The 27,479-nt window shown below is 30.5% G+C and overlaps 1 protein-coding gene across 5 annotated transcripts in view; it reads left to right on the top strand.

Moving 5' to 3' along the window:
- The window catches only part of LOC134706998 (carboxyl-terminal PDZ ligand of neuronal nitric oxide synthase protein-like), an 84,330-nt gene that overhangs the window by 9,173 nt on the left and 47,678 nt on the right, over positions 1-27,479 (top strand). For 3 of the 5 annotated variants that reach the window (XM_063566421.1, XM_063566423.1, XM_063566420.1), the window contains 4 exons: positions 4,473-4,581; positions 12,663-12,917; positions 22,630-22,701; positions 24,168-24,260. In XM_063566421.1, coding sequence (XP_063422491.1) covers positions 12,804-12,917; positions 22,630-22,701; positions 24,168-24,260 — 279 coding nt within the window. In that variant the 5' untranslated portion in view covers positions 4,473-4,581; positions 12,663-12,803. Of the gene's footprint in view, positions 1-3,698; positions 4,197-4,472; positions 4,582-12,062; positions 12,128-12,662; positions 12,918-22,629; positions 22,702-24,167; positions 24,261-27,479 lie in introns of those variants that run through there. The other 2 variants (XM_063566422.1, XM_063566424.1) reach the window with 2 other exon arrangements.

Here is a 27,479-nt window from a genome sequence, read left to right as displayed (position 1 = left end):
AATGGGCAATTTGCTTAAAATATGTATTTTATTTGGCATGTTTGCACTGAAAATGTACTAGATATTTCAGAATATCACAAATTTTCCTGCCATTAGAATGGAGAAAGGACTACTTATTTCTTTGAAATGCAGGTCATCCGGAATGAAACAAACTTATCTGTAAAATACCATTATACATTGATGAACTAAATATCAGCACCTCTCACAGTCAAAATGTGGGGACATTAGTACAAATTTCATATGAAAAGGCCCTAATTCTGTAAAAATAGATTGTCCAAAACAAAATTGTGTAAATTTATTTGCATCAAAGAACGAAACATTTTGGCTTTATTACCAGTCTGTAGATGCTAAAAGCCAGATCATTTTTCCTTCCAAATTATAATCATTTTGGTAGTCTGTTTAACCATGTATTTATGTTCATATCAGCTTGAAAAATGTCCTTTATGTCTTTGATTTTCTAAAATCTATGCCAAATTAAGGTTTGAGCTTATTAAGCAGGGTTTAAATATGAGTCTTTACAATGAAGCTTGCAAACAATTTAGATATAAATAGACTTTGGTTTTTGTAGCTAATAAGAACTATTAAAAAAAAATACACAGATTAAGGAAATGTAAGAACACATATGCTAAGAAGGTTGTTGATGAGGTACTTGCTTAGTTTTGTTACTTGAATTCAGATCAACTTCAAATGTTGCAATAATGGTTTGGATTTTAAATTGTAGTCTACATGTAAAAATATGTAATGGTGTCCTCTTTGTTTATATTGATTGCAAATTTGATATGTTGGCTCTGAGCAGGATCTTATAAAAACAAGAACTGTTTTATTAGCACTATGTGATCAAATATTGCTATTAAGGGGGTACATATAACACCTAAGGGAGTTAACTCTTTAAAACCAGATTAAAGTCTTGATCACACATTATTAGTGAAGAGAAATTAAGTTTCAAAATGATATAAACTGCTGTGTGTCAAACTGCTATATATCCAGTGAAATAATAACTCTGTGGTTCAATTTCTTTGAAATATTTATATTTTTGTCATGGTAAACATTTTGTCAAAATTTTATTAAAATTAAAGGGCCAAATTTATTTTAATGAAAGTGTTGGGTTCCCCCTCAAGAAGGAAAATTATCTGCAGTTTCATTGCAAATATGAATATTCTTGACCATTTAAGACATGGCAGCTATTAGTGCTTGGTGTGTGATCAACAGAGCCTCTATTTTCTCAGTTTTTATAAAAGGTTCTGACTATTTCATCCCTATGGAATATAGTCTGACTATCAATGAGCAATCTTATGTCCATAGGAATTCCCAGGTTCCTGACAGAAAAATTGAGTTATGTAGTATGATTGACAAGTCTGCACAAGTGCTATCATTGGTTATTGTTTATTGTTGGTTTTAAGTACAGCAATACACAATAGATGTTCATGCAAGTTTATCATATTGTTTGAAGGGTGTCAGGTTCAATAATTAGCAAGGTTGATTGATTATAGGAATCAGGCTGTCCACAGAGAATTACTGCTAAAACCAAGAGCTTCTTTATTTTGGAAATGTAATTAGTCATGTACATATATAAAGGTGATTGCTCCCGAAAAAACTTTTTTTTTAATGTAATATGTATTTGCTACAACAGAGATTTTCTACATATAAGAACTTTGTATGTAAAAAGATGAAGAATTAGTGTTAAAACCCACAGCTTCTTAGTTTTAGAAAATGTAATTATTCGTGTACATAAACAGTCTGCAACAAAATATTTTCTGACAACTAGTCTGAAGACCAATATTCAAACATTTATCTATAGACTGTCAACAAAAGTTTTCTTAAACTAACTAGTCAAAATAAAATTTTAATTGTCTGGCACTAGTGGTTATTTATTATGTTGCAGATGCATAAAAGGTGATTGCTGAAAAACCTTTTATTATGTAATCTGTTTTTTCACTACAACAGAGATTTTCTGAATAAGCACTTTTTACACAAGAAAACAAAGATGAAGAATTGGTGCTAAAACTAATAGCTTAATTCTTAATTTTGGAAATGTAATTACGGGTTACACAGGTCATGTACATACGGGTTACACAGGTCATGTACATAAAGGTGATTTCCAAAAAAAAAATTTAATGTAATATGTCTTTGCTACAACAGAGATTTTCTCAATAAGTTTTTTTTTTACCAAAAGAAGAAAAGATGCATCAAGTGTGTTGTTAATTCCTGTGAATTCCTAAAGAAGATGAGTTCATTCAATGTTATTCATCTAATATGGTTATCTTCAGAGATTTTCTATTGTGAGATGGAATCTTTTACCATTTTATTCACAAAATTAAAGCTATTAATTTTCCATGGAGAATTGTGGCCAGGAGACCATAAACCTCAAATCACCAATTTCTTTAATCTTCTCATTTATTTTACAAGATGGATGTGGTTTTACACCAGATCTCATCAAGGGATAGGAGAATTACCATTTTTGATTGTGATTTTGACCATTGTCAGCTGTATGAAGCAAAATATTCCTCTGATGCTGACTCATACACACTATACAACTGTGAAAAACTAATAAAATAATGCACAAATATGTAGTAAATTTCAACAATTGGTTGCATGACTGTCATATGGTCCTTGCAACAGTTGTCTTTTATCATGGAATTTTACATAACTGCTACATTAATCAAATTACTTTAATTAATGAACAAGTTTTCAATCATCCACGACCAGAAGAAGCAACACTCACTAACAACATTGATAATTTAACACCTCATGATTTCAAGATATCTCAGAAGAGCTTATTTTGTTTACTCATTTGAGTGAAAAGAAAATCGAATTTGATTATAACATAGACTATTTTTTATAAAAATAAAAACTGTACCCTTTTCTAAACTTAAAAAAAAATCTTGTGTAGAAATACCAATAGGAATCACATTTTACCTTTTATTGCAGTAATTATACCAATTTCATAAACATTCAACCAATGGTTTAATCACTATAAAATATTGATAAAAATAATCCAAAATTATTATCTTGAATCAAAAATTTTGAAATTAGAAGTCATATTTTTTTCAATCTGTAATCGGTGATGTAGAAAAATACTTTGAATTGAATTTCTGGAAATTCTCATGCCTTATTAAAATTTTGTAATTTTGAATTCAAAAATATTAATATATATTAAAGATGGTGGGTTCCTACTAACGCTTAATTCTTGAAATTGCATTTAAACAATTTAATGAGTAAACACACAAAATATTCTTATTTGAAACCTTAGTGTCAAATCCCCGTTGAGGACTTTGACTTAGTTCTCTTCATTCCTTGTGGAATACAGGGCACATGGAGGGATTGGGATTAAGATATGTTTCTTTTTTAACACACACACAGTAGAATAGTTATACATGTATAAGTTTGACAGTTTATTTTACTGTCTGTCTTTATTAGGTTTGGCAGCAAATTTACCATTATGATAATGAAATTTGATGAAATCATCAGCTATAATTTGACACAGTTCTCATAAAAAAATAGAATTAATAGTAAAATGACAATTCAAATATATTGCAAACATTATTTATAGGTTTTCCTTTCGCATTTCCAAATATTGTGTATTTGAGGCAAAGATAACGAAATCTTATATTTAAAGATCTTTACTCCAAACCAATTACACGATATTGTTTTATTTCATAGCAAGCTTATTGGAAAATAAATAAAACAAAAAACAATTAAGTGACCAGTACCAACATTCCATGACAGAAATTTGATTGGCAAATAGAATCTTGTTAACAAAGTCAATAATTGAATGCAGAGGCAGTATAGTACCATAGGATTGTGTTTTCATAAGATCTTTGATTACTCCAGTACAGATCAGTACAGATCACTATTGGCAGTTTTACAGTTTTTTGTAATACACACTTGTTCCTAAATTGACTTCAGGTTGTGACTTTGATTTTCAGGCATTTGATGATATGGATCGTAAAATCTTTTCCACAGCCTTTTTTTTCAAGCTGTATGAGAGAGAGTGATAATGCATATATCAAACGCATCTCTCCTGCAGTGAAGTAAATTTCGTGTTTGATGTGCTATTATGATTTACCACATCAAAAGTTTTCATATACAAAAGAATTGGAATATAATCATTACTTTTTGTAATATTTCAAAACATCTTGCTGCTACTAAAATCAGCTGTGAATGAAAAGTATAGAAATGGAATATTTTCATTGACAGTAAGTTTATACTTGAGTTGCACATTATTTGTTTGTAATTAATTTGTCTTTACTTTTGTTGATATTTAGAAATTGTCTTTATATGTTCATGGGAGAATACTTTGACATTTAGCTTTTGACCAAATACCTAGAAATGAAATGTCTTCTGAAAAACGCAGAAAAAAATATTTGCAAATGTTAAAATGTCAGGAGATGAAAATAAATGAACGGTTTTGTCATTTAGTGAAGTTCATTTAGTTAAAAACTTGGATTATGTTATTTTTTGTTTTTTTTTAGATACCGTTTGAGTTTACCACAAACAAGATTAAGCGTGATGATGCAGGAAAAAACAAATTAGATGTGAAAACGTGTGACTTGGCAATCACCCACCTGAACAGATGTACTGGTAAACCACTTTTTAATGGTGTAATTTTGTGTGTTTTTCAGTGTAGTGTTACATATGTTACACTAATTAGTGAACATTGCATTAAATTTTGGCAGGTACACAAAAGTTTTACTGCAAATTGTAAATACAGAGTAATTCTTATTGTTTTTGACAGTATTATTATCACTGACATGTGTAGTTTATTTACACAATGCATATAGAATGCAGTTTATTACATGTCTTGGTTAATTTATTTCCTTGTTTTTAAATAAGTGTTATACATGCATGGCAACAGTCATTCATGTTGTTTTGAGTTTGAAACATTGGAGTTAAATTTTGTAAATAGCGGTGAATTTTTATGTGTTTCTATTATATTTTCCATAAATGTCTATTAATCACGACCTAAATCCTAAATTTACATTTAATAATAAATTTAAGAAAATGAGACAGCAACCCAAACACAAAAAAATAAACAGAAATACATCATTAATAGACTTGTATAACAGTTTGGTAACATTGAAATCTATCAAAATAATTGTGTTGTTGTCTTAATAGTTGATAGTTTCCTTACTTTTTCAAAGACAATTTACTGTGAATACATGCAGAGTAATGGCATTTTTGTTTTTGATACTGACTTTATAACCAAGAATATCAAGGTAGCCTGCTAAGGCGAGCTGGTAAAGTCCGTATTAAAAATTAAATGCCATTACGGTATTTTTTTTATCAGCAATTTGTCTTTGCTGTATGTTTTATGGTTTAGAATATGAAATTATTAAAAATGAAATTGTAATGTAAGCAAAACTACTTTTATGTGTATGTTCCGGACCATATGAGTATTTGGACCATACGCATATGGTCATGACCATATGCGTATACTCATATGGTCCGACCATACGCATATGGTCGGGCCATATGAGTATAATACTCGTTTGGTTATTAACGGGCCGGACCATATGAGTATTTGGACCATATAGGTATTTTTTTTCAAATTACATTATAAACGTATCAATACAAAAACTATCTTAAAAAGCAATGATGGTTACATGACAATGTATTAATTCTATAATTCAAAGACTACGTAAAAATAAAATATTGATGCCCTACTTAGTTTTCATCGCTAATTACATTCTTACATGTAGGCTTGGGGTGACAGTTACTTCCAAACGGTATCATAGCTTTTTTTCATTTACTAGTCCTTGTTGTGCACGATCCCTTTCATTTACATCTTTTGCTTGCGAATGAAAAGTTAGCCTTTTTGCAGCTGCGTACAGTGATACCGAGGTTTTGGGCCATTCCGATATATTTACGATGTTGTAAGAAGCTCTAGATCTCAAATATCGTAACACGAATGCAATACACCATATTCACAAGACAACTTATATAAAATGTGTTACTTTCAGTTGACTTCTTGTGTAACAGTTCATTTATAAGATTTTTTTTGAAATATTAAGTCGACATATTGCCATTCACTCGTTATAACAAATAGGTAATAACCATCGGTAATGACCATCGGCAATGAACATTTGTATAAAATGTGTTTATTATAGTTTTGACAAGTAAATAAATTTAACTATTTGAAACTCTAATTTTTTTTAGGTAATCTCTTTGTTATGATTATATGAATAAATATAAAGTTACTTATATGATAGCGTCTTTTTAATGAACAGTCATACCATATGAAGAGTTGAGACATATTTAAAGTAAACTGTAACACAGTGTTAATTACCCCGACCATACGCGTACGGTCGGACCATATGAGTATATACCCATATGGTCATGACCATACGCGTATGGTCCAAATACTCATATGGTCCGGAACATGTACAAACTTTGGATAGTTGTTTGGTTGTATGAATTTGAAAAAAGTCTGATGTATTTTATTGATAATTTGAGGAGGATGGACTCAACCAGGTGACTTTGCTTCACTGATAAATGTCATCATAGCCTAAATTTTTCAAGTAGTCAACTGTCATGTCCATGATCTAAAAAAAATATCAGGCAGTAGGAACACATGAAAAAAATGTGCAATTTGCTGAAAACCATAGATATCCACTCATGAATTGCCCTCAATAACTGCTCAATCATCACTTTAGGTGTTGGGTTCACCATATATAGTTTTAAAATAAGAATTGTAAGATCTATTATTATGCTATTTTGGTATTTTTAATAAAACATTTTACATCAATCTATTATAAACAACATTGTTTAAATTTTTCTTTTTGTCTAGAATCAAAGAAAGAATTATACTCCTCCTACATTCATTACATTGTAAATCATTTGAAAAAAATTAAAGGAAATTTTGATTCAGTTACCGGTACTAGTAATAAAAAACAAACCAATTGAGTGTAAAGATATGATATGTATATGTAAGCTTGAAAGAGCCTTGAGACGTTCAAAGATTTGTAGCTTAGCACCATGATCTATTGTAGAGACTGGCAGTGTTCCATGCTCTAGGTTCCATGTTGGAATTTTCCTCGGCCACCTTTAATTTTAATGTGCCATGTTTAATTTGCTTTCTTCCATGCTTCTAAAATCAATACATTGTAGTTAAATAACAGCTACCTCTAACCCAATTATCATGTCAATGACAATTAAGTAATCTAATTAGTATCTGATAGTGTGAACAGTACCTCTGGGAATGTTTACATCTCAGGCACTATGTTCAGGATTTGGATTTTTTATTGTTTACACTGAAAATACCATGTTCTATTTTTATTCCACAATAATGCTACTCCACTCTGATACTATTTTACTATTCTTGCTAAAAACAAAAATTGAGAGTGAAAATAAAATAAGGGATTTATACAATCCTTAGTCAAATGAAGCAATCAAATGATGCAAAATTCAGTAGATATTTGTATAGACGTAAAAAAAAAAAATGAGATAGAAAATGGGAATAGACATTCAATCTATACAGATTGCATACGACAAGATGCTATCTAGAGATGCTGCAAAAATTCATAAATCTGATATTTCTTGTTTTAAAACATTTCACAAATTTTCCTAGATAAAAAATCTGCTTTGAAAATTGAAATGCCTACCGACCTTTTTTGAAATGCTAATGTCACAGTTAAATAGTATTTTGTCAATAAAAATTGTTTTAAGAAAGGGTCAACAATTTACTGAGAGAAAAGACAATATCTATTTGCTTTAAAAAGGAATTTGTTAGTGCCAGTTATACTTCTGCTTTATTAATTTTATTTGAAAACTATAGGTTTCTATAGGGTAAATTAAACAATCATGCAATTGCACCAATTTGATCATTTTATCTATTTTTAATTATGGACTAAATATATCTTCTACAATGATTGAAATCACTCCTCCTTTATATGACCTTGGCAGAACGGGCAGTTTACCACCTGGTGGAGTTTGATAGACTGAATTAAAAAACCTAAAAAATGCCAGACAGAATTTGTGATCTTTTACAACAATGAAAAGTTTCCCTCTAATAGACATCTTTTATACATTATAAAACATTATTGTATTCAATTTTTGTACAATACAATTTATTTATTGATGAGTTTTTCTGAATTTTGATGAGGGTTCAGTTCAATCTAACGTTTATAGGTTATAGTTATAGAACATGTTGCATGTATAATATACCTGATATAGGTAAAAAGAAATGTTGCGCAATTGAATTCCATTTATTGGTGCATTTAATACCATGTGGTGAGACTATAATAAAATATTGAATCTGAATCTGAATCTGCATTTAATACCATCAGAACTTCTGATTCTGGCCAGAGAAAATACAAAATGAAATATAATCAAAACACAACACAGCTTGGGCTAAATTGATATACATGTTTTGAATGTTTTCTTTTTTTGTTTCTATACAAAATATTCAAATAGAGTTACTAAACATTATTGTCTTTTTTTTTTTGTAACAGATTAATCATGAAAATATGATATTTCAGTGAACAATGAAATAGGAGATTTTTTCTTTTAAATTTGACATTCAAATGAGACTGAATTCTTATAATGCAAATGAGCAAAGTCAGACAAAAAGAAAAAAGAGAAACAAAATGTAAATGCAATCTTATTTGTCATAACGTTGTTAAGAAATGTATTCTATAAATGTTTGATAGAATTTTCTCTACCAATAAATCTTATCTTAATTTCACAGAAAATAAATGAATAATTCCATTTCACAGAAAATTCCATTACATTCTTATCTTTTGATACATCAGCATCAATTATACAATTTGTTCTATATTTACTGCAACATAAATTTATCATTGTTTTGGTACTTGATGTATCCAGCTGTTTTGTTTGATCATGATGTATTTATTGTACAGATTAGTTTTTGTCATTTAACTGAATTTAAAATTCCAAGTTTTTTGTTTTTTATTGGATTCATGAGCTTTGGTTCAAAAGTTATCTGTGCAATGTTGTTAATTTTTAGACAACTAAAAGTTGGCAGTGAATCTTCATTCCTCCAGAAACACCAATTTGATATGAATTTTGCAATTCTTGCTGTTTCATAACACATAAAAAATGATAAGATAAATGAAGTAAAACTGTAAAATACAAGAATGATCAGCAAGCTATAAATTAAGTTATATGGCTTTATATGTAGTCAGTCTTAAGACTTTTTAAAAACTGCCATTCACTGACAATTTTTTCTAAATCTTTTGTTGAAACTATAGAAATTGGTGAATTTGCCATTTTCCTCACTTTATCATACCAAACGTTATGGAATTTATACACAATCCTTATTACCACCTAATTATTATATCAAATTCAAATTTTGGTGGAAAGGAAGAACAAAACTTGTACAAAAATGACTGTTGTTTGTTATTGAACAGTGAGAGCACTGTAAAGACCAGCAATCTAATAACAACATACAGAAACTTAATACGTTATTCAGTTTCAAAGAACACTAAATGTCAATGACTTTGACTAGTACATTGACCCTTATCATACCCATAGCCAGAGGGGGTTCAGGGGGTTCCGACGACCCCCCCTTGAAAACAAATAAGCACTGTTAAAGTCAAGGTTCTGTTTGAATTGTGACTGTTAAAGTTGAGTTCACGAGTCCAAATACCCCCCCCCCCCCCTTGGGAATTCATGGCTATGGGCTTGCTTATATATAATATTTTCAAGCTAGGGCATCTGTGTCCCATGGACATTGATTTTGCATTGCTCAGATTTTAAAATTTTAATCCTGAACATGAAGAAGTGGTTATGATGTGATATGGCAGTTATTTATGTTTGCTAAAGTGTTTTACCCTATGGTTATTTTTTTAAATGTTTTTGCACATTTGTGTTATGGTGCACTTTTTACATACTCAACTAATGCATTTTTCATTGTGGAAAGATTATTTAACCCCTGTTTCAAAGGAGGGTCATACTAGCTACGTCCTGTTTGCCCATCCTTTATTAAAAAAAAATGTTGGTAGATTTATTATCAGGGTCCACAATTTATCCGAGCTTTCTGAAATTTGGTTAAAGCTTTATATGAGTATGCTATGCTTTATTTTTATGAATTTTGCAGAAATGCCGAAGTAAATGAATAGTAATAGCTAATGATTTGCATATTAAAAGACCTGTAGCCGCTTTAGGTCAGTTCTATTGAAATACAAAATTGTGCTCTTAACACCAAATCAAGTTTTTTTGTTGATTGATTTATGGATTTGTTTATGAAAATTGTACTCAAAAGTTTTATGACCGTAACCCAAGTTTTTGTTAGTTTTAAGAAAATTTTCAGAAAGAGTGATAGTTCAACTTTGACTATATTTTTATACGCCCGTCTTTTAGACGGGACCTATTATGGTATACTGTTGTCCGTCTGTCCTTCCGTCCAATAACTCAAATATGCTTTCACCAATTTCCATGAAACTTGAGTGAATTGTTTATATCTATTGACGTAAGCTCCCTTTCATTTTTTTTTAATTTCAGATTTTAAGTTTTGGATTTATGGGGCTTTATTCATAAAAAAGGGGGGATTTTCAACACTTCGGACAATAACTCAAAAACACTTTCACCAATTTCCATGAAACTTTGGTGAATTGTTTATATCTATTGACGTAAGCTCCCTTTCGTTTTTTTTTAATTTCAGATTTAAAGTTTTGGATTTATAGGGCTTTATTCATAAAAAAGGGGGATTTTTAACACTTCGGACAATAACTCATAAAGGCTTTCACCAATGTCCATGAACCTTTGGTGCAGCTGCTTTGGTGAATTGTTTATATCTATTGATGTAAGCTTCCTTTCAATTTTTATAAATTTCAGATTTCACATTTCCGTGTTATGAATTTTTATGCTTAAAAAAGGGAGGATTTTCCAATTTTGGGACAATAACTAACACTTTCATTAAAAGAGCAATGGGCGTATCATGCGCTTAAGCGCAGCCCTTTATTCATTATACTAGAACACACCCGTGATATCGCGGGTCTGTGACTGAATTAAAGTATATAACTATGCGCAAGACTTATTTTTGTATTAGTATTGTTATCTGATAAAATCATGCCGATTATAAGATAGTTATCACAGTTTTCTCTGCTTTCAAATCTTTCTGTTTGAACCTGTCTAACTGGAACTTATCAATTATTGGTAATATTAATTATTTGGAAAACAAAAGGTCCTGGGATGGAGTATTTTTTTTAATCAACAGCATTGTCCTATATTAGTTATAAAAAAGTTGAATTCTTTGATTCGCTGTTTTACGTCATGCCCGCTAACAAATTGAAAACTGTACCTATACGCCTTATTTTTAGTATTCGTATTGTTATCTTATAAAGTCTTACTGATTAGAATACTACAATAGGTAACAATTTGACAATTTAGTAGTGTCAACCCTGTGATTATGACCCGTGTATATAGCATATCCTGAATACACCGTTTGGTGGTGCGCCTGTCAAATGCGGAACATGCAGATAAGGTAATAGGTAACAGATGAATATACTATAGGTATCGGTATCGGACTCGACCCGGAACTTTTTAATTATTGGCAATATTAATTACGTGGAAAACAAAAGGGCCTGGAGTGGTGTAATTTTTAATCTACACCTTTGTACTATATTAGTTATATATAAAGTTGAATTCTTTGATTCGTCGTTTTTACGTGATGACGGCTGACAAATTGGACCTCGTAATTTTAGTATTATAGATATATTGTACTTTGTTGAATGACTCCTCATTGTTTGAGACTTTATATACACCCAACTTAACTTGTTTGTTATAGGATATATCTTGTATGTTTTTAATCACATATTTCCATTTATTTGTCTCTTGAGAATGAAAGCTAAAACTATTTTTGCTTGATTTAAGCACTAAATGCCCTTCGAATTAAAAGTTGCTCCTGAAATTCTAAGTTATTGTTTAATAACTGACATTGTTTATAACTAATAACATTAAGTAGTTGTACAATTATATTGTATTTCAGTATTACATTCATTTATAGTGTAAAATTATATCATAACTTGTTTTTTCGTACCAGTAGCAAGCACTTATATATGATTAATTAATTCTTAAACATAATAGCTGCAATTATTGAACACACCAGATTTATTACATGTTTGGAGGGATAGATGTTAAGACATGATTTATCAATTTACTCCTAACAGTAAGATACTTTACAATAGATGTATTTTAAAGAAAAAAAGAGATTTTGATTATTATTTTTTTTTATTTTTTTTTTATTAAAATGGAAGTTTAAATTTCTTCAAATTAAAAATGCTATTTCAAAATTTTTATTCACTCATGGGAAATTTACAATATGCAGTAACTGTTACTAAATAAGATGGGTCACTTTTCAGTAAATATGTCGAGTAAAGTTTAAAATTGAATACATGTAAAAGTGTTGCTGTTCATTATCTTACTATTGTTCAGAAATCTTCCTTACATCATTACTCTTGTTGCGTAATTCCTCCTTAGTCCAGTAGGAAGGTTCACAAATGCTTTCAGAAAGTATTTACTAAATATGTAATCAATTTCTATTACTTTTAAAATCTATATTAATTTAACTTTAATTTCACACCTCTGTACTGTAACAGTATGGTGTTTTTTTTAAAAGCTGTAAAATTAATGTAGGCTTAAAATTGTCACGAAAATCAATTGTAGAATCTGTACTTCATCTGAATTTAATTACTTTATTTCAGGAAGCTGGAAAAAGTCCTGCAATGAACAATAAGTCTGAAACAAAGTCACTAATTAAAGTTGAAATGAAGTTAAAAGGCAGTAAAGAAAAGACAGAGAACAACAGTATGGCAATCCTATAATAAAAGAGGCGGACAAATAAAATGAAGATGTTGTCTAAGAAACCTTATGATTTGGTGTCTGAGGATGGTTACGACACCAGAATTCCGTTACACAACGACGAAGCTTTCCAACATGGAATTCATTTCCAGGCCAAGGTAATTTATAAACAAACAGATTAAACTGAGTGGTGTTACTTCACCACATGGTAGATGTATTTAGCCTATCCTAAGTCAGGTATTGTCAATGGCAGTAATTTGTTACATCTTATTGTTGTTTTTGTTTATAATCAAACAACTTGCAGTTGAAGGCAAATCTGTGTTAGTCTGTAATATTTTTCACCTTATGTCTGGATGTTATATGATGGATGGCTGCTTAACACTCCAGCAGCATATTAATTCAGGACAAGATGTTTGACCCGACAATTGTTCAATCCTACAACCTCCCGCACTCAAGGAGAACAGTCACTACCATGAATTCATCTAGGCTGTTGAGATGGTTAAAAACTTAAAATATGACAGGACACTTGTCGATTGTTATGACTGTATGTTGCCATCTGAATGTTTTTTCTACTTTTATTGAGTTATGGGATTGCTGTCTCATTGATATGTAATTTGTTTAAAGTCGTTCATGATTGTTGTATTTCACCTGTAAAGAATTTGAGTACGGTACCTTCTTCAAAAATTAGATTACTGATTGAAATAGATTAAATTAACCCACACTTTATTTAAATTACATTTTAATGGAAAAAGAATGAAACATACAACATGTATCTTTTAATGAGAAATGAAGGAATGTAACTATACCCAATCACTTTTAATTTCTATCTTTTTTCTTTCAATGAATAATATAATGGACCACACTGTGTTTTACCTAGGTGTTTGTCTATTTATAATATGTTGTCCCCTATGTTGGTCATGTGTCTATTTATAATATGTTGTCCCCTATGTTGGTCATGTGTCTATTTATAATATGTTGTCCCCTATGTTGGTCATGTGTCTATTTATAATATGTTGTCCCCTATGTTGGTCATGTGTCTATTTATAATATGTTGTCCCCTATGTTGGTCATATGTCTATTTATAATATGTTGTCCCCTATGTTGGTCATGTGTCTATTTATAATATGTTGTCCCCTATGTTGGTCATGCAGGTCAACATGTATCAGATATTTGATATAATGTTCAAAAAGATACACTCCAATTAAACTGATAAACTGTTGTTTTTTTCTCTCTAAAATGGCATTTGATTCCTTCTAATATTGTAATTTAACTTAATTCCAAGTTATTCTTGACCCTCACTTAGCCTTGTCCAGCTTCAAATTTTCAAAATCAATGACTGCAAATGCATTTAAATTTTTTAAGTTGGAAACATCACAAGTTTTGATGTTGCCTTGCCAAGTACATGAAACTGCAATATTACATAATGGTGATTAATTTGATGAAAGATTTATTGAAGATTTTTACCAATTATGTTGCTCCATGTGTATTGAACTGGAATAGTTTGGCAGAATTCAATGATTTCTTAAATGATTTGGCAGGCCTGATAAGATTTTGTATTGATTCTTTCTTTGTTTCAAATCAGTTACAATATTATTTCCTTATTAGTTTATTTCAATCCTTTTGATTAAAGAAACATTCAAAAAGATTAGGATGAAAAAGGCACAAGTCTTTGTCAACAGGATAATTTTTAAGACTGATGAATAGAGAGTTCTTTCCTAAGAATTTAGGATTAGATCCTTTAACTAAAGTAGAATAACAAAAATACAAATCTCCAAGGAAATTTCAAAGTAGAAAACAACTGTCAGATTCCTGCCTTTGTACAGGCATTTCCTTATGTAGAAAATGGTGAATTAAACCTGGTTTTATAGCTAGCTAAATTAAATTTGATCCACATTTCATTTTTTGTATAATAATCCTTTAGGAATTTATTTTCATTTTCTGAGAACTATAAAAGCCATAATAGTTTTTCACAACTTTCAGAATGAAGCGTTTATTTTTCTGAATGGTGTTGAAAATAATTTTATGAATAACACCTGCTACCAAGAAATTTATAGTGTTTTTTTACATCAGAATTTATGTTTACATGTTGCTTACCAAGTGTGTTTTGATGGAAATTATAGTTCATGACTTCATAAATCAGCAGTAAGAACAGCCTCCCACGTTGAATATATATGAATTGAACATTTTTATTCATAATATATGTGAACTCAAGGTGCAGTTGTTATTACATAAAACATTTGTTAGAAGACATCAAAGTGTGCAGTCACACAAAATTATAGTATTCAATTAGATTTTTACAGAAGTAAAACAAGATTTCCAATGTAAACTAAGATGTATATTACTTAATGATTGTACATCTTATGCAGTGCATTAATTTGATTTTTTATTGCTACATTACATTAGGAGGAAGTTTTCTGGAGCCTGCCGTCAGAGTGAGAAACTTGTGTCTTACTTGTTAATGCAAAAGTCCATGTTAAAGATATTAATCTAGCTGTCCACTCAATCATATGGCAACTTAGAGAAAACTTTTAATTTTGATGATCGAATTATCCACATAACTACCACAATCTTGAAACTCAGAATTTATGAAGTATGCTTGTGGTTTTAATGCTTTAGTAATCCTTTCTAGGCCAAAGGGATAGTGTTAGCATTTCTATCTAGCCTAAAAGGACAATGTAAGCATTTCTATTTAGGCCAAAGAGATAGTGTAAGCAATTCTATCTAGGCCAAAGAGATAGTGTTAGCAATTCTATATAGGCCAAAAAAATTCTAGCATTTCTATCTAAGCCAAAGAAATAGTGTTAGCATTTCTATTTAGGCCACAGAAATAGTGTTAGCATTTGTCTCTAGGCCAAAGATATAGTGTTAGTATTTCTGTATAGGCCTAAGGGAAAGTGTAAGCATTTCTTTCTAGACAAAAGAGATAGTGTAAGCATTTCTATCTATGCCAAAGGGATATTGTTAGCAATTCTATCTTGACCGAGGAGATGCTGCATACCGGTATTAAAGCATTTCTATCAAGGCCAAAGGGATATTATAAGCTTTTCTTTTCTATCAAGGCCAAAGGGAAAGTGTAAGCATTTCTATTTAGGCCAAAGGGAAAGTGTAAGCATTTCTTTTTTTAGGCCAAATGGATAATCTAAGGGAATATAAAAAAAATGGAAAATTGTGTGTACAAATGATGAGTCTTTACAAATAATTGATTATAACACATCCATGGATATGTAGGGATCTCAGATATGGTACCAGGGAGTAAAAAGTCTGTTGAATATAAAAAATCTTAATGAAGTATGAGACTCTGGTCTTTGTTAGTCTTGTAGTTTGTTAGTTTCTTGTGTACAATTTAGAAATTAGTATGGTGTTCATTATCACTAAACTAGTGGGTGCGGGAATTTCTCATTACATTGAAGACCTGTTGGTGACCTTTTGCTGTTGTTTATTCTATGGTCGGGTTGTTGTCTCTTTGATACATTCCCCATTTCCATTCTCAATTTTATGTATTGTTGTTTAAGAAAATCCCTGAAGGGAATATTTGTTTTACTTTTGAGAGGGCGTTGTTTGATCCCAATACAATTTTATACAACAATAAATACCAATTTTGCTGAAGGAAGCACTTCTCACCCTGACAAAGAAGTTATATTATCTAGAGATTCATTAGATAATAGTTACTGAAGATATAAGAAATATTTCTATACAATTATGATTGTATAAAAGTTGTCCTTTGCAGATGTTTCTTAAAATTAGTTATATAAAAAGATCAGAGTGTTATCATTGTTCATATAGCAAAATAACTAAACAAAGTCTGAATCTTCTGAGTCAGTCATTTTGGGAATTTGGTGCTGACTGCAGATCACTGATAGTCTGTCAAATTTATTTACAAATTGTTATAGATCAGAGTCGATTTAGAGCTTGACTGTATGTATATACTTTTGCTTTTTGTTACAGACCAAATGATAACACATAGATGTCTTTGTATGTTTTCTGGAGGGTATTATCAACCTTCTATGTATCAAAACCATTTGATCATCTCCTTCTGAAAATTCTAAGTCAAATGAAACCATACTTGGCAGAATTAATACAGGTATATGGAAGGTCGGAAATAAAAGTTGCTAATTTTTCGTTATTATAAGATGAATCACATTGGAATTTGTTTATTCTATTGTCCTTTTTTTCTTCTTCTAATTTTGTGACTGTATGCGGTTAAAAAAACAAATAATTTCAATGTTGGGGGCCCAAATGGTTTTTCAACAATTTTAATTGAGAAAACACATAGACAAACAATCTGGGTATGTGTAATAAAGTTTTAAAGGAAGTATTCATTATTTTGAGGCAATTTATACATGTACACTGCTAAAGCACCCTTCCATTTATAACATCTTATTGGAACCTTAATCAAAATTATGTATTTGTATAAGGTGAGCAATATAGACTGCTTGGAGCCTCAGGTTTTTTAAATCTCTAGAAATCAGCAAACTGAAACAAGGAAGAAAACTTCAAAAGGGAGAAAATAGACTTGGATGACCTGTTATGTTTTGAAATCAATAATTTAAATCTGTGATCTGCGGAAAGTCCCATACAGACTGTTATATTATCTCTGATGCATGTCTCTATGATAAGCACAATTTTGCAATTCAAATGACTGTCTAATGAAAGGAAAATAATGATTTATCATGTGCCACTTTAATTAATTCTCGTTCTTGTCTCATTTTAAAGTAATTGAGATTTTTTCCTTAAGCTGTCTCTAGAGAGAAGACATTAGACTTTAAAGGAATGTTTGATGTACCAGAGGGTTACAGGTTATTCCTGTTTTTTTCTACTTGCAATTTTTCTTCATTGACTTTATTGTATTGTTAATGAAGCAGGACATCTGAGGACAAATTTTTGAAGTTATGAAGATAAATCCTTCCTAAATGGTTAAAAATACTTATACTTATTCATAATTGCTGACCATAAATGTTATTACCCCGGTAGTGACAAATGATTATAAACAAATTGATTTTTAAAAGACATATTTAGAATGCTTATTAATATTTTTATATTTTATCCAACATTATTCCATGTTCTTAGGTGCACATATATAGCTTTATTGACTTCATGTAAAGAATTTTGTTCAAACAGGTTCTAAGGTTCTTTTTTTGAAATTGCTAATTTGGTTAAGAATTGTAAAGTTGTGTCAAAGAATGGGGTATTCCCGATTTGAATAAGATGTTATAAACAATTTCAGCATTTTTAATGTGAGGTCAACAAAAATTAAAAAACATGCATTTATGTTTTTGATATTGGGATTATATATATATATATATATAATGCTCATCACCATTGATGTTTAGTGGTATTTTTTAACTCTACTATGACTGATGTTTACCCAAAAATGAAGTTGGTGACCCTATTGTCAATATTTGAAATCATTAAAACAAATATTTATTTGACAGCAATCTTTCTATTTTGAAGAATAATGTATAAACTTAAGTTTTTGTGAAAGGAGTTTTTTTAAAGATAATTTTGAGAAATCTTTTTTAATTTAATTTTATTTGATTTTCGTTTTATAATCGAACCAAGTTCTAAAGCAAAACTTTTGGAAAATCTATGAATTGATACACTATTCCCCTTATTTTCTTTAAAAGACGACTGTGAACAATAGTCTTATCAACTCCATATTGCATATTAGCCCTATTTGATCTCTTTCTCCCATAAATCATTACTGAACAATAAAGTACTAAATGGAAAATTCAGTTTTATTTCTTGTCAATTATGAATTGTTCACTTTGTTTTTATGTCAGTGACATTTTAAAGTTATATGTTATAGCCGTAGAAATTCATGAACTGCTACATTTTGTGGTAAGCCCATTTGTCTTGCATAACTATGCCATTAATTGAATTGTAACAAAGCAATTTACGTAATGTTTCTGCATTTTATATATTTGCTTATTTAGTCATATATCTACATTTTGTTGGTCTTGATAGAATATTTCTGTTAGTTTGGTCTGAATATAACGTTTTATTGGGAACAGAATGTCTGCTTTGCAATGGAACAATAACAATTTATTTTAGTATTTTTTGCTCATGCTAAAAGCCTTTTGTAAGAGACTTTCATATATTGATCAACAAGGAAAACTATTATTGAAGTATTTCAGGAGATCTTGACTTTATAGAATTCCGCTGCTTTTACAATGTTTTGTTCTCCCGAGAAGCACTAATTGGTACTATATAGACTATAATTGTAAACATTCTTCTGTTTACTTGTCCTTTGCTAGAGGTAACTCAGGATAATTGTAGGAAAACTTATTTAATCAGCTTAGTTTGTCTAATATATATTTCAAGTCTTATACTCTAGATAAATTGAGTCATAAATTTGAGAGATTAGAAATAAATTCAACTAAGATTTGAAGAAAATTAGTGGGATTTATGAAATGCAGTCCAAGGATTTTAATTGTAAGAAAACACATTATTTATGAATTCTCTAGAGAGTACAATAGTTTATATTTTTTTCTTACAACAATGGTTTTAAAAACCTTTGTATAAAATTTTGTTAAGATTATTTTTTCTTCAAAAGACAATATCAGGATATTTTTCTTCCCACAAGGTTGACTGGGATTAAGCCAGGATTTCTACCATCCAATAGTAAACCAATGCTTAATCTTAAAAGTTAATGTCTGTTTGGGTGACATTTTGTAGGGAGAGTTAACAGTCTCTATGCACAAGATACAAACCTTGCAACAATTCTTAATATCAAAATCAAAGAAAAGTGGTATCTTGTGAAAAATATAGAATCCACTGTAAATAACATTTCAAATTTGAAATTTTTTCGGAAATAAACATAATTTTGATTTTGAGATTTCAATATAAGATTAAGTTAGGAGTACATGTAGTTAAATATTAAGAGGGATTTTAAACAGTATGACCTTATTTTTAATTTGAAAAAATATTAAATCTATACCAGACATTTTTTTTCTGTGATTTCTTTTTGGAGAACTTTCTGTAATCTAATTTGGTAAATGGACGTCATTAATTCTTGCTTGCTACAACAAGATTAAAGGAACGAATTGCAGTTAGTTACGGATAAATTGTAATCATCATGGATTTGAAGTAATCGCAGCTATTCTTGGCAGTCTTAATCGTCATAAGACCTTACTGTAATGACACATTTGTTGCCTCAACGAACACTGTTCATTTAAAAGCTTTTCGTAGCAGAAGAAGCTATAAGCGTGATATAATAGCGTTATTTGATGGTATTGTTATTGAACACGTCGGTTAATCTTAGAGCTGATAGTTCTGTTTGTTTGACTGACAAACGTTAAACATTAATGAGTTTGCATCAATCTTAAGCTTTGAATTCTACCAAAATTGATGAATTTGTAATCATGTTTTTTAGTTGTAGCATATTATATTAGGTTTGATTTGTGTCTATTGGAATTTTGATAATTGTTTGCCTTATTTGTTGCACTTGAATATGAGAGGAATCAGGGAGGGATGCAGGATCATTTGATAAAAAAAACCAGAGGCTTCTGGGAGGGATAGTTTCATTTGTTAAATAGCAGAGGCTTCAGGAAGGGATTCATTATAAGTTGTTAAATAATAGAGGTTTCAAGATGGGATGCAGTAACATCATTGTTAAAATAACAGAGGCTTCAGGGAGGGATCAGTAATAATTATTAAATAAGAGCAATTTCAGGGAGAGATGTAGTAATAATTGTAAACTGCATAAAGCTAGTAACTACTTATTGTTGAATGGTTTTATGATAATTTCGTACATCCAGACATATAAACCAATTTGTGAAAAAATTTGTAAATTTTAAGATTTCAAGAGAAATGTGTGTACGCTGTACTACACACAAGTGTAGCCCCCAGAGAAGAAATTTAAGTTAACTGCAGCAATATTAAGAAGTTAAGGAATAGTTATTTTGTATGTTTACAGAGTAACTAAGATTTTGATCAGATTGATATAAGAACTAATGTTTTGTAATAGAACTTTGTTTGATCCTTTTCCCCTCCTACAGAGATTAAAACATAAACCTTTTTTATATTTCCATATTTTTAAAGCTTAAGGTATTCAAATGTGTTATAGAAGTTTTGAGATAAGATGCTAATGATATAGTAACTGGAATTTCAGACAACCTGTTAGCATCAGTCTGGTGTTACCATGAAGATATATTTTTTATAACATTCTGATTGAAAAGCTTTAGTTGAAAATTGTGTGACATTGATACTGTTATATCTCTAAAATAATACATCTTTTTCTTCATAAAGCTGGAAAAAACAACCAACTTGATATTTGGCCAACGAATATCAAAATAAGTATTTATGTCAACTTATTAAAGACATCTTTAAATTTACTGAAGAGTTTGATTCAATGATGGCCTCAATTTTAGATAAAGGGATAATACGGTAGATCCTAGCATTTATAATCAAATTCTTTTACCCCACCAAATTCAGGACTCGCAGCTGAAGCACTGTTTTATATTGGAAAAATAACCCATAGTCATTTTATTGTCTCGCTTGACGAAGTCTAAAAGCAAGACATAGGTATGCTGTTTCCCGTGTCAGTGACAGCGGCGTCAACAATGTACTAGTTTGTGATTAGGTCTAGTTTATGGAGAACCGCTAGTGGTAAGTCAAAGATATTTGGTATGCAGTTGTATAAGTGTTGGCACATCTCATTACCATGGAGATTATTTGACCCTGCCCCCTCAGTTATGGTCTATTGACTTTGAAACTTTTGCTTAGTTTTCATGTTTTAGGTTGTGATTAGGTCAGTTCATGGGGAACAACTAGTCGTAGGTTAATGATAATTGGTATGCAGTTGTAAAAGCATCAGCATATCTCATTTCCATGGAGATTATTTTGCCCTGCCCCCTCATTCATGGTCTATTGGCTTTAAAAGTTTTGCTTAGTTTTTATGTATTAGTTTGTGATTAGGTCAGTTTATGGGGAACAACTAGTCGTAGGTTAATGCTAATTGGTAAGCAGTTGTATAAGCATTGGCATACCTCATTTCCATGGAGATTATTTGGCCTCTCCCCCTCAGTCATGGTCTATTGACTTTGAAACTTTTGCTTTATTAAAGTTTTCATGAATTAGTTTGTGATTAGGTCAGTTTATAGGGAACCAGTAGTGGTAGGTCAATGATACTTGGTATGTAGTTGTATTAGCATTGGCACATCTCATTTTCATGGAAATCTTTTTACCTTCCCCCTCAGTCATGGTCTATTGACTTTGAAATTTTGCTTAGTTAACATGTACTAGTTTGTGTTAAGGTTTGTTTAAAGAGAACTACAATACTTATGATAAGTCAATGGTAACTAGTATGCAGTTGTATTAGCATTGACACATCTCATTTCCATGGAGATTGTTTAGGCCTGTACCTATCAGTCGTGATTCATTGACTTTTAATATTCGCTAACCTTACATGTTAAAGTGTTGTTTTTTTTATTTCAACATTTGCATTTATCGAAATTACAAAAAAGCGAGACATATTTCTGTGATAACAGTTTATTTTGTTCTTTGAGATGCAATTATTAAACCAGGAAAAAAGCAAAAAGTAAGGGATTACATTTTAGTTTGAATGCTTTATATGCAGTAATAGGAAGTAAAATTTACCAACAATTACTTTGCTGCAGCAGATTAAGTAAAATTTACCCACAATTACTTTGCTGCAGCAGATTAAGTAAAATTTACCCACAATTACTTTGCTGCAGCAGATTGAGTGAGTGGTGGAAGCCTCCATACCCTATTTTAGATTTACTTACTTAACTTAATCCTCTTTGTGCATACTTGCACACAAGGCCACTACTATTTTAGATTTACTTTTTATTTACTTTCAGTACCATAGATAATATACCTGTAATATAAAATATTATTTTATTTTTACAGTTTATTGGTACTTTAGATATACCCAGACCTAGCAGTAGGGTGGAAATAGTTGCTGCCATGAGAAGAATAAGAGTAAGATTAATCATATACATGTATCAGATTATGTTATTATGGGAATGATTAACTATGGAAATCGGCCTAATGGAAAAAGATGTGATAAAAAATGATTTAAAGATACATAATTGATGGTTCAGTTGTGAACACAATGCAGTAAAAACATATTGGCTGAAAGCAGGACATGGTAATGAACCAGAGACAACTTATGATTCGATCTTCAAGAATGAATCTCCAGGAATAGAGCTTACAGACAGTTGAAATTGCTTTAGAAGTAAACAATGTGCATGCAGTTTCTAACCAATGCAATAAACTACTTAGATAAACATTCAGAAAATTTCATAGAATTTTTTGAGGAGATGTCTGTGTGTGTTTTGCAGTTGATTATTCATTATTTTGTGTTGGCACCATTAATTGATAAGCCAAGAATGAAAGATTATAATGACCAAATTAAGATCTTACTGATCTAGTTACATTAAAAATCCTTCATTATTTCTGTAGCCAAAATGTGAAGTCTATACTGATTTATTTCCAGATTACAGAACATCCTCCAAAACAATGATTTAAATTCACTATATTTCGTCTGTTGCCAGTGGAGGGAGATTTTATACACAAATCATACTGAATCATATTGGCACTCACACCACATCTTCCTATATCTATGAAGCAGAAGAACATTAATAACTTAAGCTTGAAACTGTTAATTTGTATGATACAGTCATGATCCTCCTGTATGACCAAGAGGGCCATGGAAGAGTGTTATGACTGTATAGATTTGGTTCCTACTGTAAAAAGTTCATGGAGGCAAACAATTGACTCAAGTGAATAACATGGTACATTTTGTCCATTGTTTCTTGATTTTAATTTCTATTTTGTTCTGTACAATCAAATGTTTACGATTGGTACTTTGTTTTTTATGGTTGTTTATTGTCTTCATCAGTCTGATATGTTGCCTTGTTATATCCCAGTCATCTAAAGCTAATGCAGCATGTTTTCCTTAAAGAATGGGAAAACTATAATGTGATTAACTAACCCTCACAGTCTACTCTAGGGTAATACACTAACAAGTACAACAACAACATACACAAACAAAACTTTTTATTGAAAAACATTCAAAACACGTTTCAAGAGTCAGATTCGAAATTAATATGATTATAAGACAAATCAAGAAAAAGGGAGTTAACATTTAGGATATATAAAGAGGCCATTTATTTTGTGATGAAACCTCCAAAATTCAGGAAAGGACTGGTTACTGAAAAGAACATATTTGGTTAAGATTTTACCAGTTTTTTTGTCTTTTGAATTTATTCCTGATTGATTGATTCATTTGTATCATATATAATATTGGAAAGGAAAAAAGAAAAAAGTTTTAGTCTTAAAATCCACCTTTATATCTTTTGCTTTGTTATGTCATTGGGTTGCTGTCTCATTGATGTATACCCCAATAATTACTTACATTTAATTGTGTTTGTTTATATTTGCAGTATGAATACAAATCTAAAGGTATAAAGAAGAAGAAAGTATGTCTGACTATTTCTGTGGAGGGAATTAAAGTGCTACTGTGCAAGAAAAGACCAGTAAGTTTTCAGAATTCTATGATTTGTTTAAGCCAACCTCTCTGATTCCAATCCAATATCAAATATCATCTAGGGAATGTCAGATGAAATTAGATTCTTTTGTTTCATATCACAGAACTGTTTTCCCTCATAACTCTAGAAGATGTTCTTTGGTAATTATTCAGATGTAACTAACATCAGGGCCCAATTGTTCAAACCATAGATGTATAATACCATTGTGCATTTTTTTCTTTTTGAACTTCTGATTGTTCTAAGAGTGGATGCAACAAAACTGTGTTCCCTCACCTCTGCAAAGGACAATGACCTTGACTTCATACTCTCTGACCTGAAACTAAAGGATTTTATGCTACGTCAGATATTTAAAATGAAAACATTTGACTTACATAAATTGTTATGCATTATTTATTTATTTTCAATAAAAACTACAGATAATTGTATATTTTAGTGTTCCTTTTTCCATTATAGAACATTAAGTAATCAATTTATATATAGAAGTTGTATTTTATGAATTGAGAAAAACCATAACAGAATGTACAAGTATTGTAGACTATGCAAGTCATTGATATTTATCCAACAAGAAGCATAATATACAGGAGTTATGGTAATCCCTTAGGAGAAATATTGGAATGAATTATTCAGTGTCAATAAATGAATAAGTTGCAGTAAATTGACTCCATGCATGTCCCATGAGGCCTGCTTCATAACAGTTCAATGCAGGGACTTTGTATTGACTATAGGTCTTATAACATTATCAAGAGATAGAAGTATTCTGCAACACAAATAGAAAATTTTGATTATGTAATCCAATTGTTTGTCAGACCAGAAATGTGTGAAGTAAGACATCAAAGGCTAGATATGAATAATTCTCTTTAGAATCACTCTCTGTCTGATGATTCTTTCTATTAAGCTTTTAGGGTTTTAAGAGAAATTAACTTATAAAGATGAAATAACACAAATGAAAATTGACTAAAGTATATACAGACAAGGAGATATGGTATGATGGCCCATGAGACATCTATGCACCTAAGACAAAAGACAAGGATGTGAAAAAACAGAAGTCGTGGTATGTTACCTTCAACCATGAGCATACCATATAGTAAGCTTAAAAAGTATTTAGTGATACATGAGTTACGAAAAAAAACCTGGTGCAGATGAAATAAACTAAAGATTATCTAGTTCTTCTTAAAATAAAATTTTAGCTCACCCTTGTAAACTCAACATTTTCAGAATGAGCCAATTTGAAGCCTACATTTTTGTCCCCACACAACACCTTAAATCAGATCTAGTATTTATTTGGACATAGTCACTTTTACACTTCTTCACTAGTATGTTCCTTTCTACCTTTATATGATATGCAACCAGGGGGCATTATCTTGGTCCCATGGACACATTCAACATTTACTTTAAAAGAGTCATGCCCCTTGAAAATAATGATTATATTGAAAATTGCATTGTTAGCGCTCTTATGTGTACAATTCTTCGAAAAATAAACAATAATGGAAAAAGCATTGCATTTGCGCTGAAGCCCTCATTTCTCAAATATTTTTATGAAAAGTTTTAAAGAAGAAAAACAAAGTGTTTTTTTTGGCAATTGTCTTGTGCCTTTGATAGATAAAAATACACAACAAGGGGGACATTGGCGCTCTGTTCATGAATTGATTTTTTAATTGCATGGCATAAATAGTATATTAATCATTAATTACTGATTTTTTTCTGTTATGATTTAGGTTATAACATGATTTTGACATACATTTGCTGTGTGAAAAGCGTTGAAATACTATGTAAAGTGTGTGTTTCATCACCAAGTTTTTTGGTAGACACGATTTTCATGCAGAGGGGAGTATGATGGTTTGTTCTAATGTCACATGGGATAGTCCCAACAATCAAATATTTGTTTAGCTATCAATATTTACATACATTGAAATAATCTATGAAATCAAATCTTTGTAAGTACATTGATAATCAAAAACATGGCTGCCAGAGTTTAAATTGAGTGAGATGCTAATCATTCCAATCACTCCACTATAGCTTAAAGTAATTTAACTTTGCACATATCTCGTCACATTCTATATTTGCTAGTTTCGAGTCAAGAGCCTGTCATACAATGGGTTTTGTTGTTGTCTGTCAGCCTTATTTGAATTTCATTTATTCTTTTAAGAATAAATCAGGGCAATGTTTTTCTTTTTGCATTGATTCAAATTTTGTATGACAGGCCTTACGTAGTTTTCTACCTGGGAATAATATAAATATTGGTTTTGTTATTTCTAGGAGGCTGTATGGTGACATATAGTTGTCTTACCACATCTCTGTATTATTTATTAGACATTGGCCATTGTTGACAAAAAGAATTGCTCATGATGTGCCATGCAATTTCTTTAGAGCATACAGTTAAAAAACAATATTAAATTTGATGGGATAAAACATTTTCAAAAGGACTGGTTTGAAATGCAAGAAAGATTGAACTATTTTGATTGAAGATCATCCTGTTTCATGAGAAAGGAATCTGGTCTGATAATAAAGCTATATAATGAAAATATGTTAGTTTGAATGTCAAGCTTATTGTTTGACTCCATGCAGATAAACCATCATATTTGCTCTTTATTTTGATTAACACTTTGCCTTTTAAAAATGTTACTCTGTAATAGTGCCCCACTCTGAAGGTATATTACTTATTAGATGAAATGTTTAACCTTGAAGGTCATTTGTATGACCAACTTATTATTTACCTCTTAGGGGCATTATGTTTTTTGTTCATCCATTCATCTGTCTGTCTGTCCTGCTTCTGGTTAAAGTATTTGTTCAAGGTAGTTTACAATGGAGTAGAAGTCTAATCAACTTGAAACTTAGTACACATGTTCCCCATGATATGATATTTTTTATTTTAATGCCAAATTAGAGTTTTAACCACAATTTCAAAGTAAAGTGAACATAGAAAATGAAGTGGGGCATCAATGTACTATGAACACTTTCTTGTTAATTTAATATTTCTAACCCTTTAATAGTGTAAAATTACTTATGTTGCTAGCACTCTGTATACCCCTTTTGATAAACAATACTGAATATTCCTCATATTTGAAAATTTATATTCCACTTAAGTTAAAAATATTTATGACTTTTTTGTCTGAAGAAAACACTAAAATCAAATGATGGAAATTTTATCAAATACCCTCAAGAGTTAGCTTCCATCTTAAAGGGATCACTTGTAGCTTATATAGCGTA

The sequence above is a fragment of the Mytilus trossulus genome, chromosome 2 (genome assembly GCF_036588685.1).
Source record: "Mytilus trossulus isolate FHL-02 chromosome 2, PNRI_Mtr1.1.1.hap1, whole genome shotgun sequence".
Classification (NCBI taxonomy): domain Eukaryota; kingdom Metazoa; phylum Mollusca; class Bivalvia; order Mytilida; family Mytilidae; genus Mytilus; species Mytilus trossulus.
This window is presented reverse-complemented; position numbering and strand designations above follow the sequence as displayed.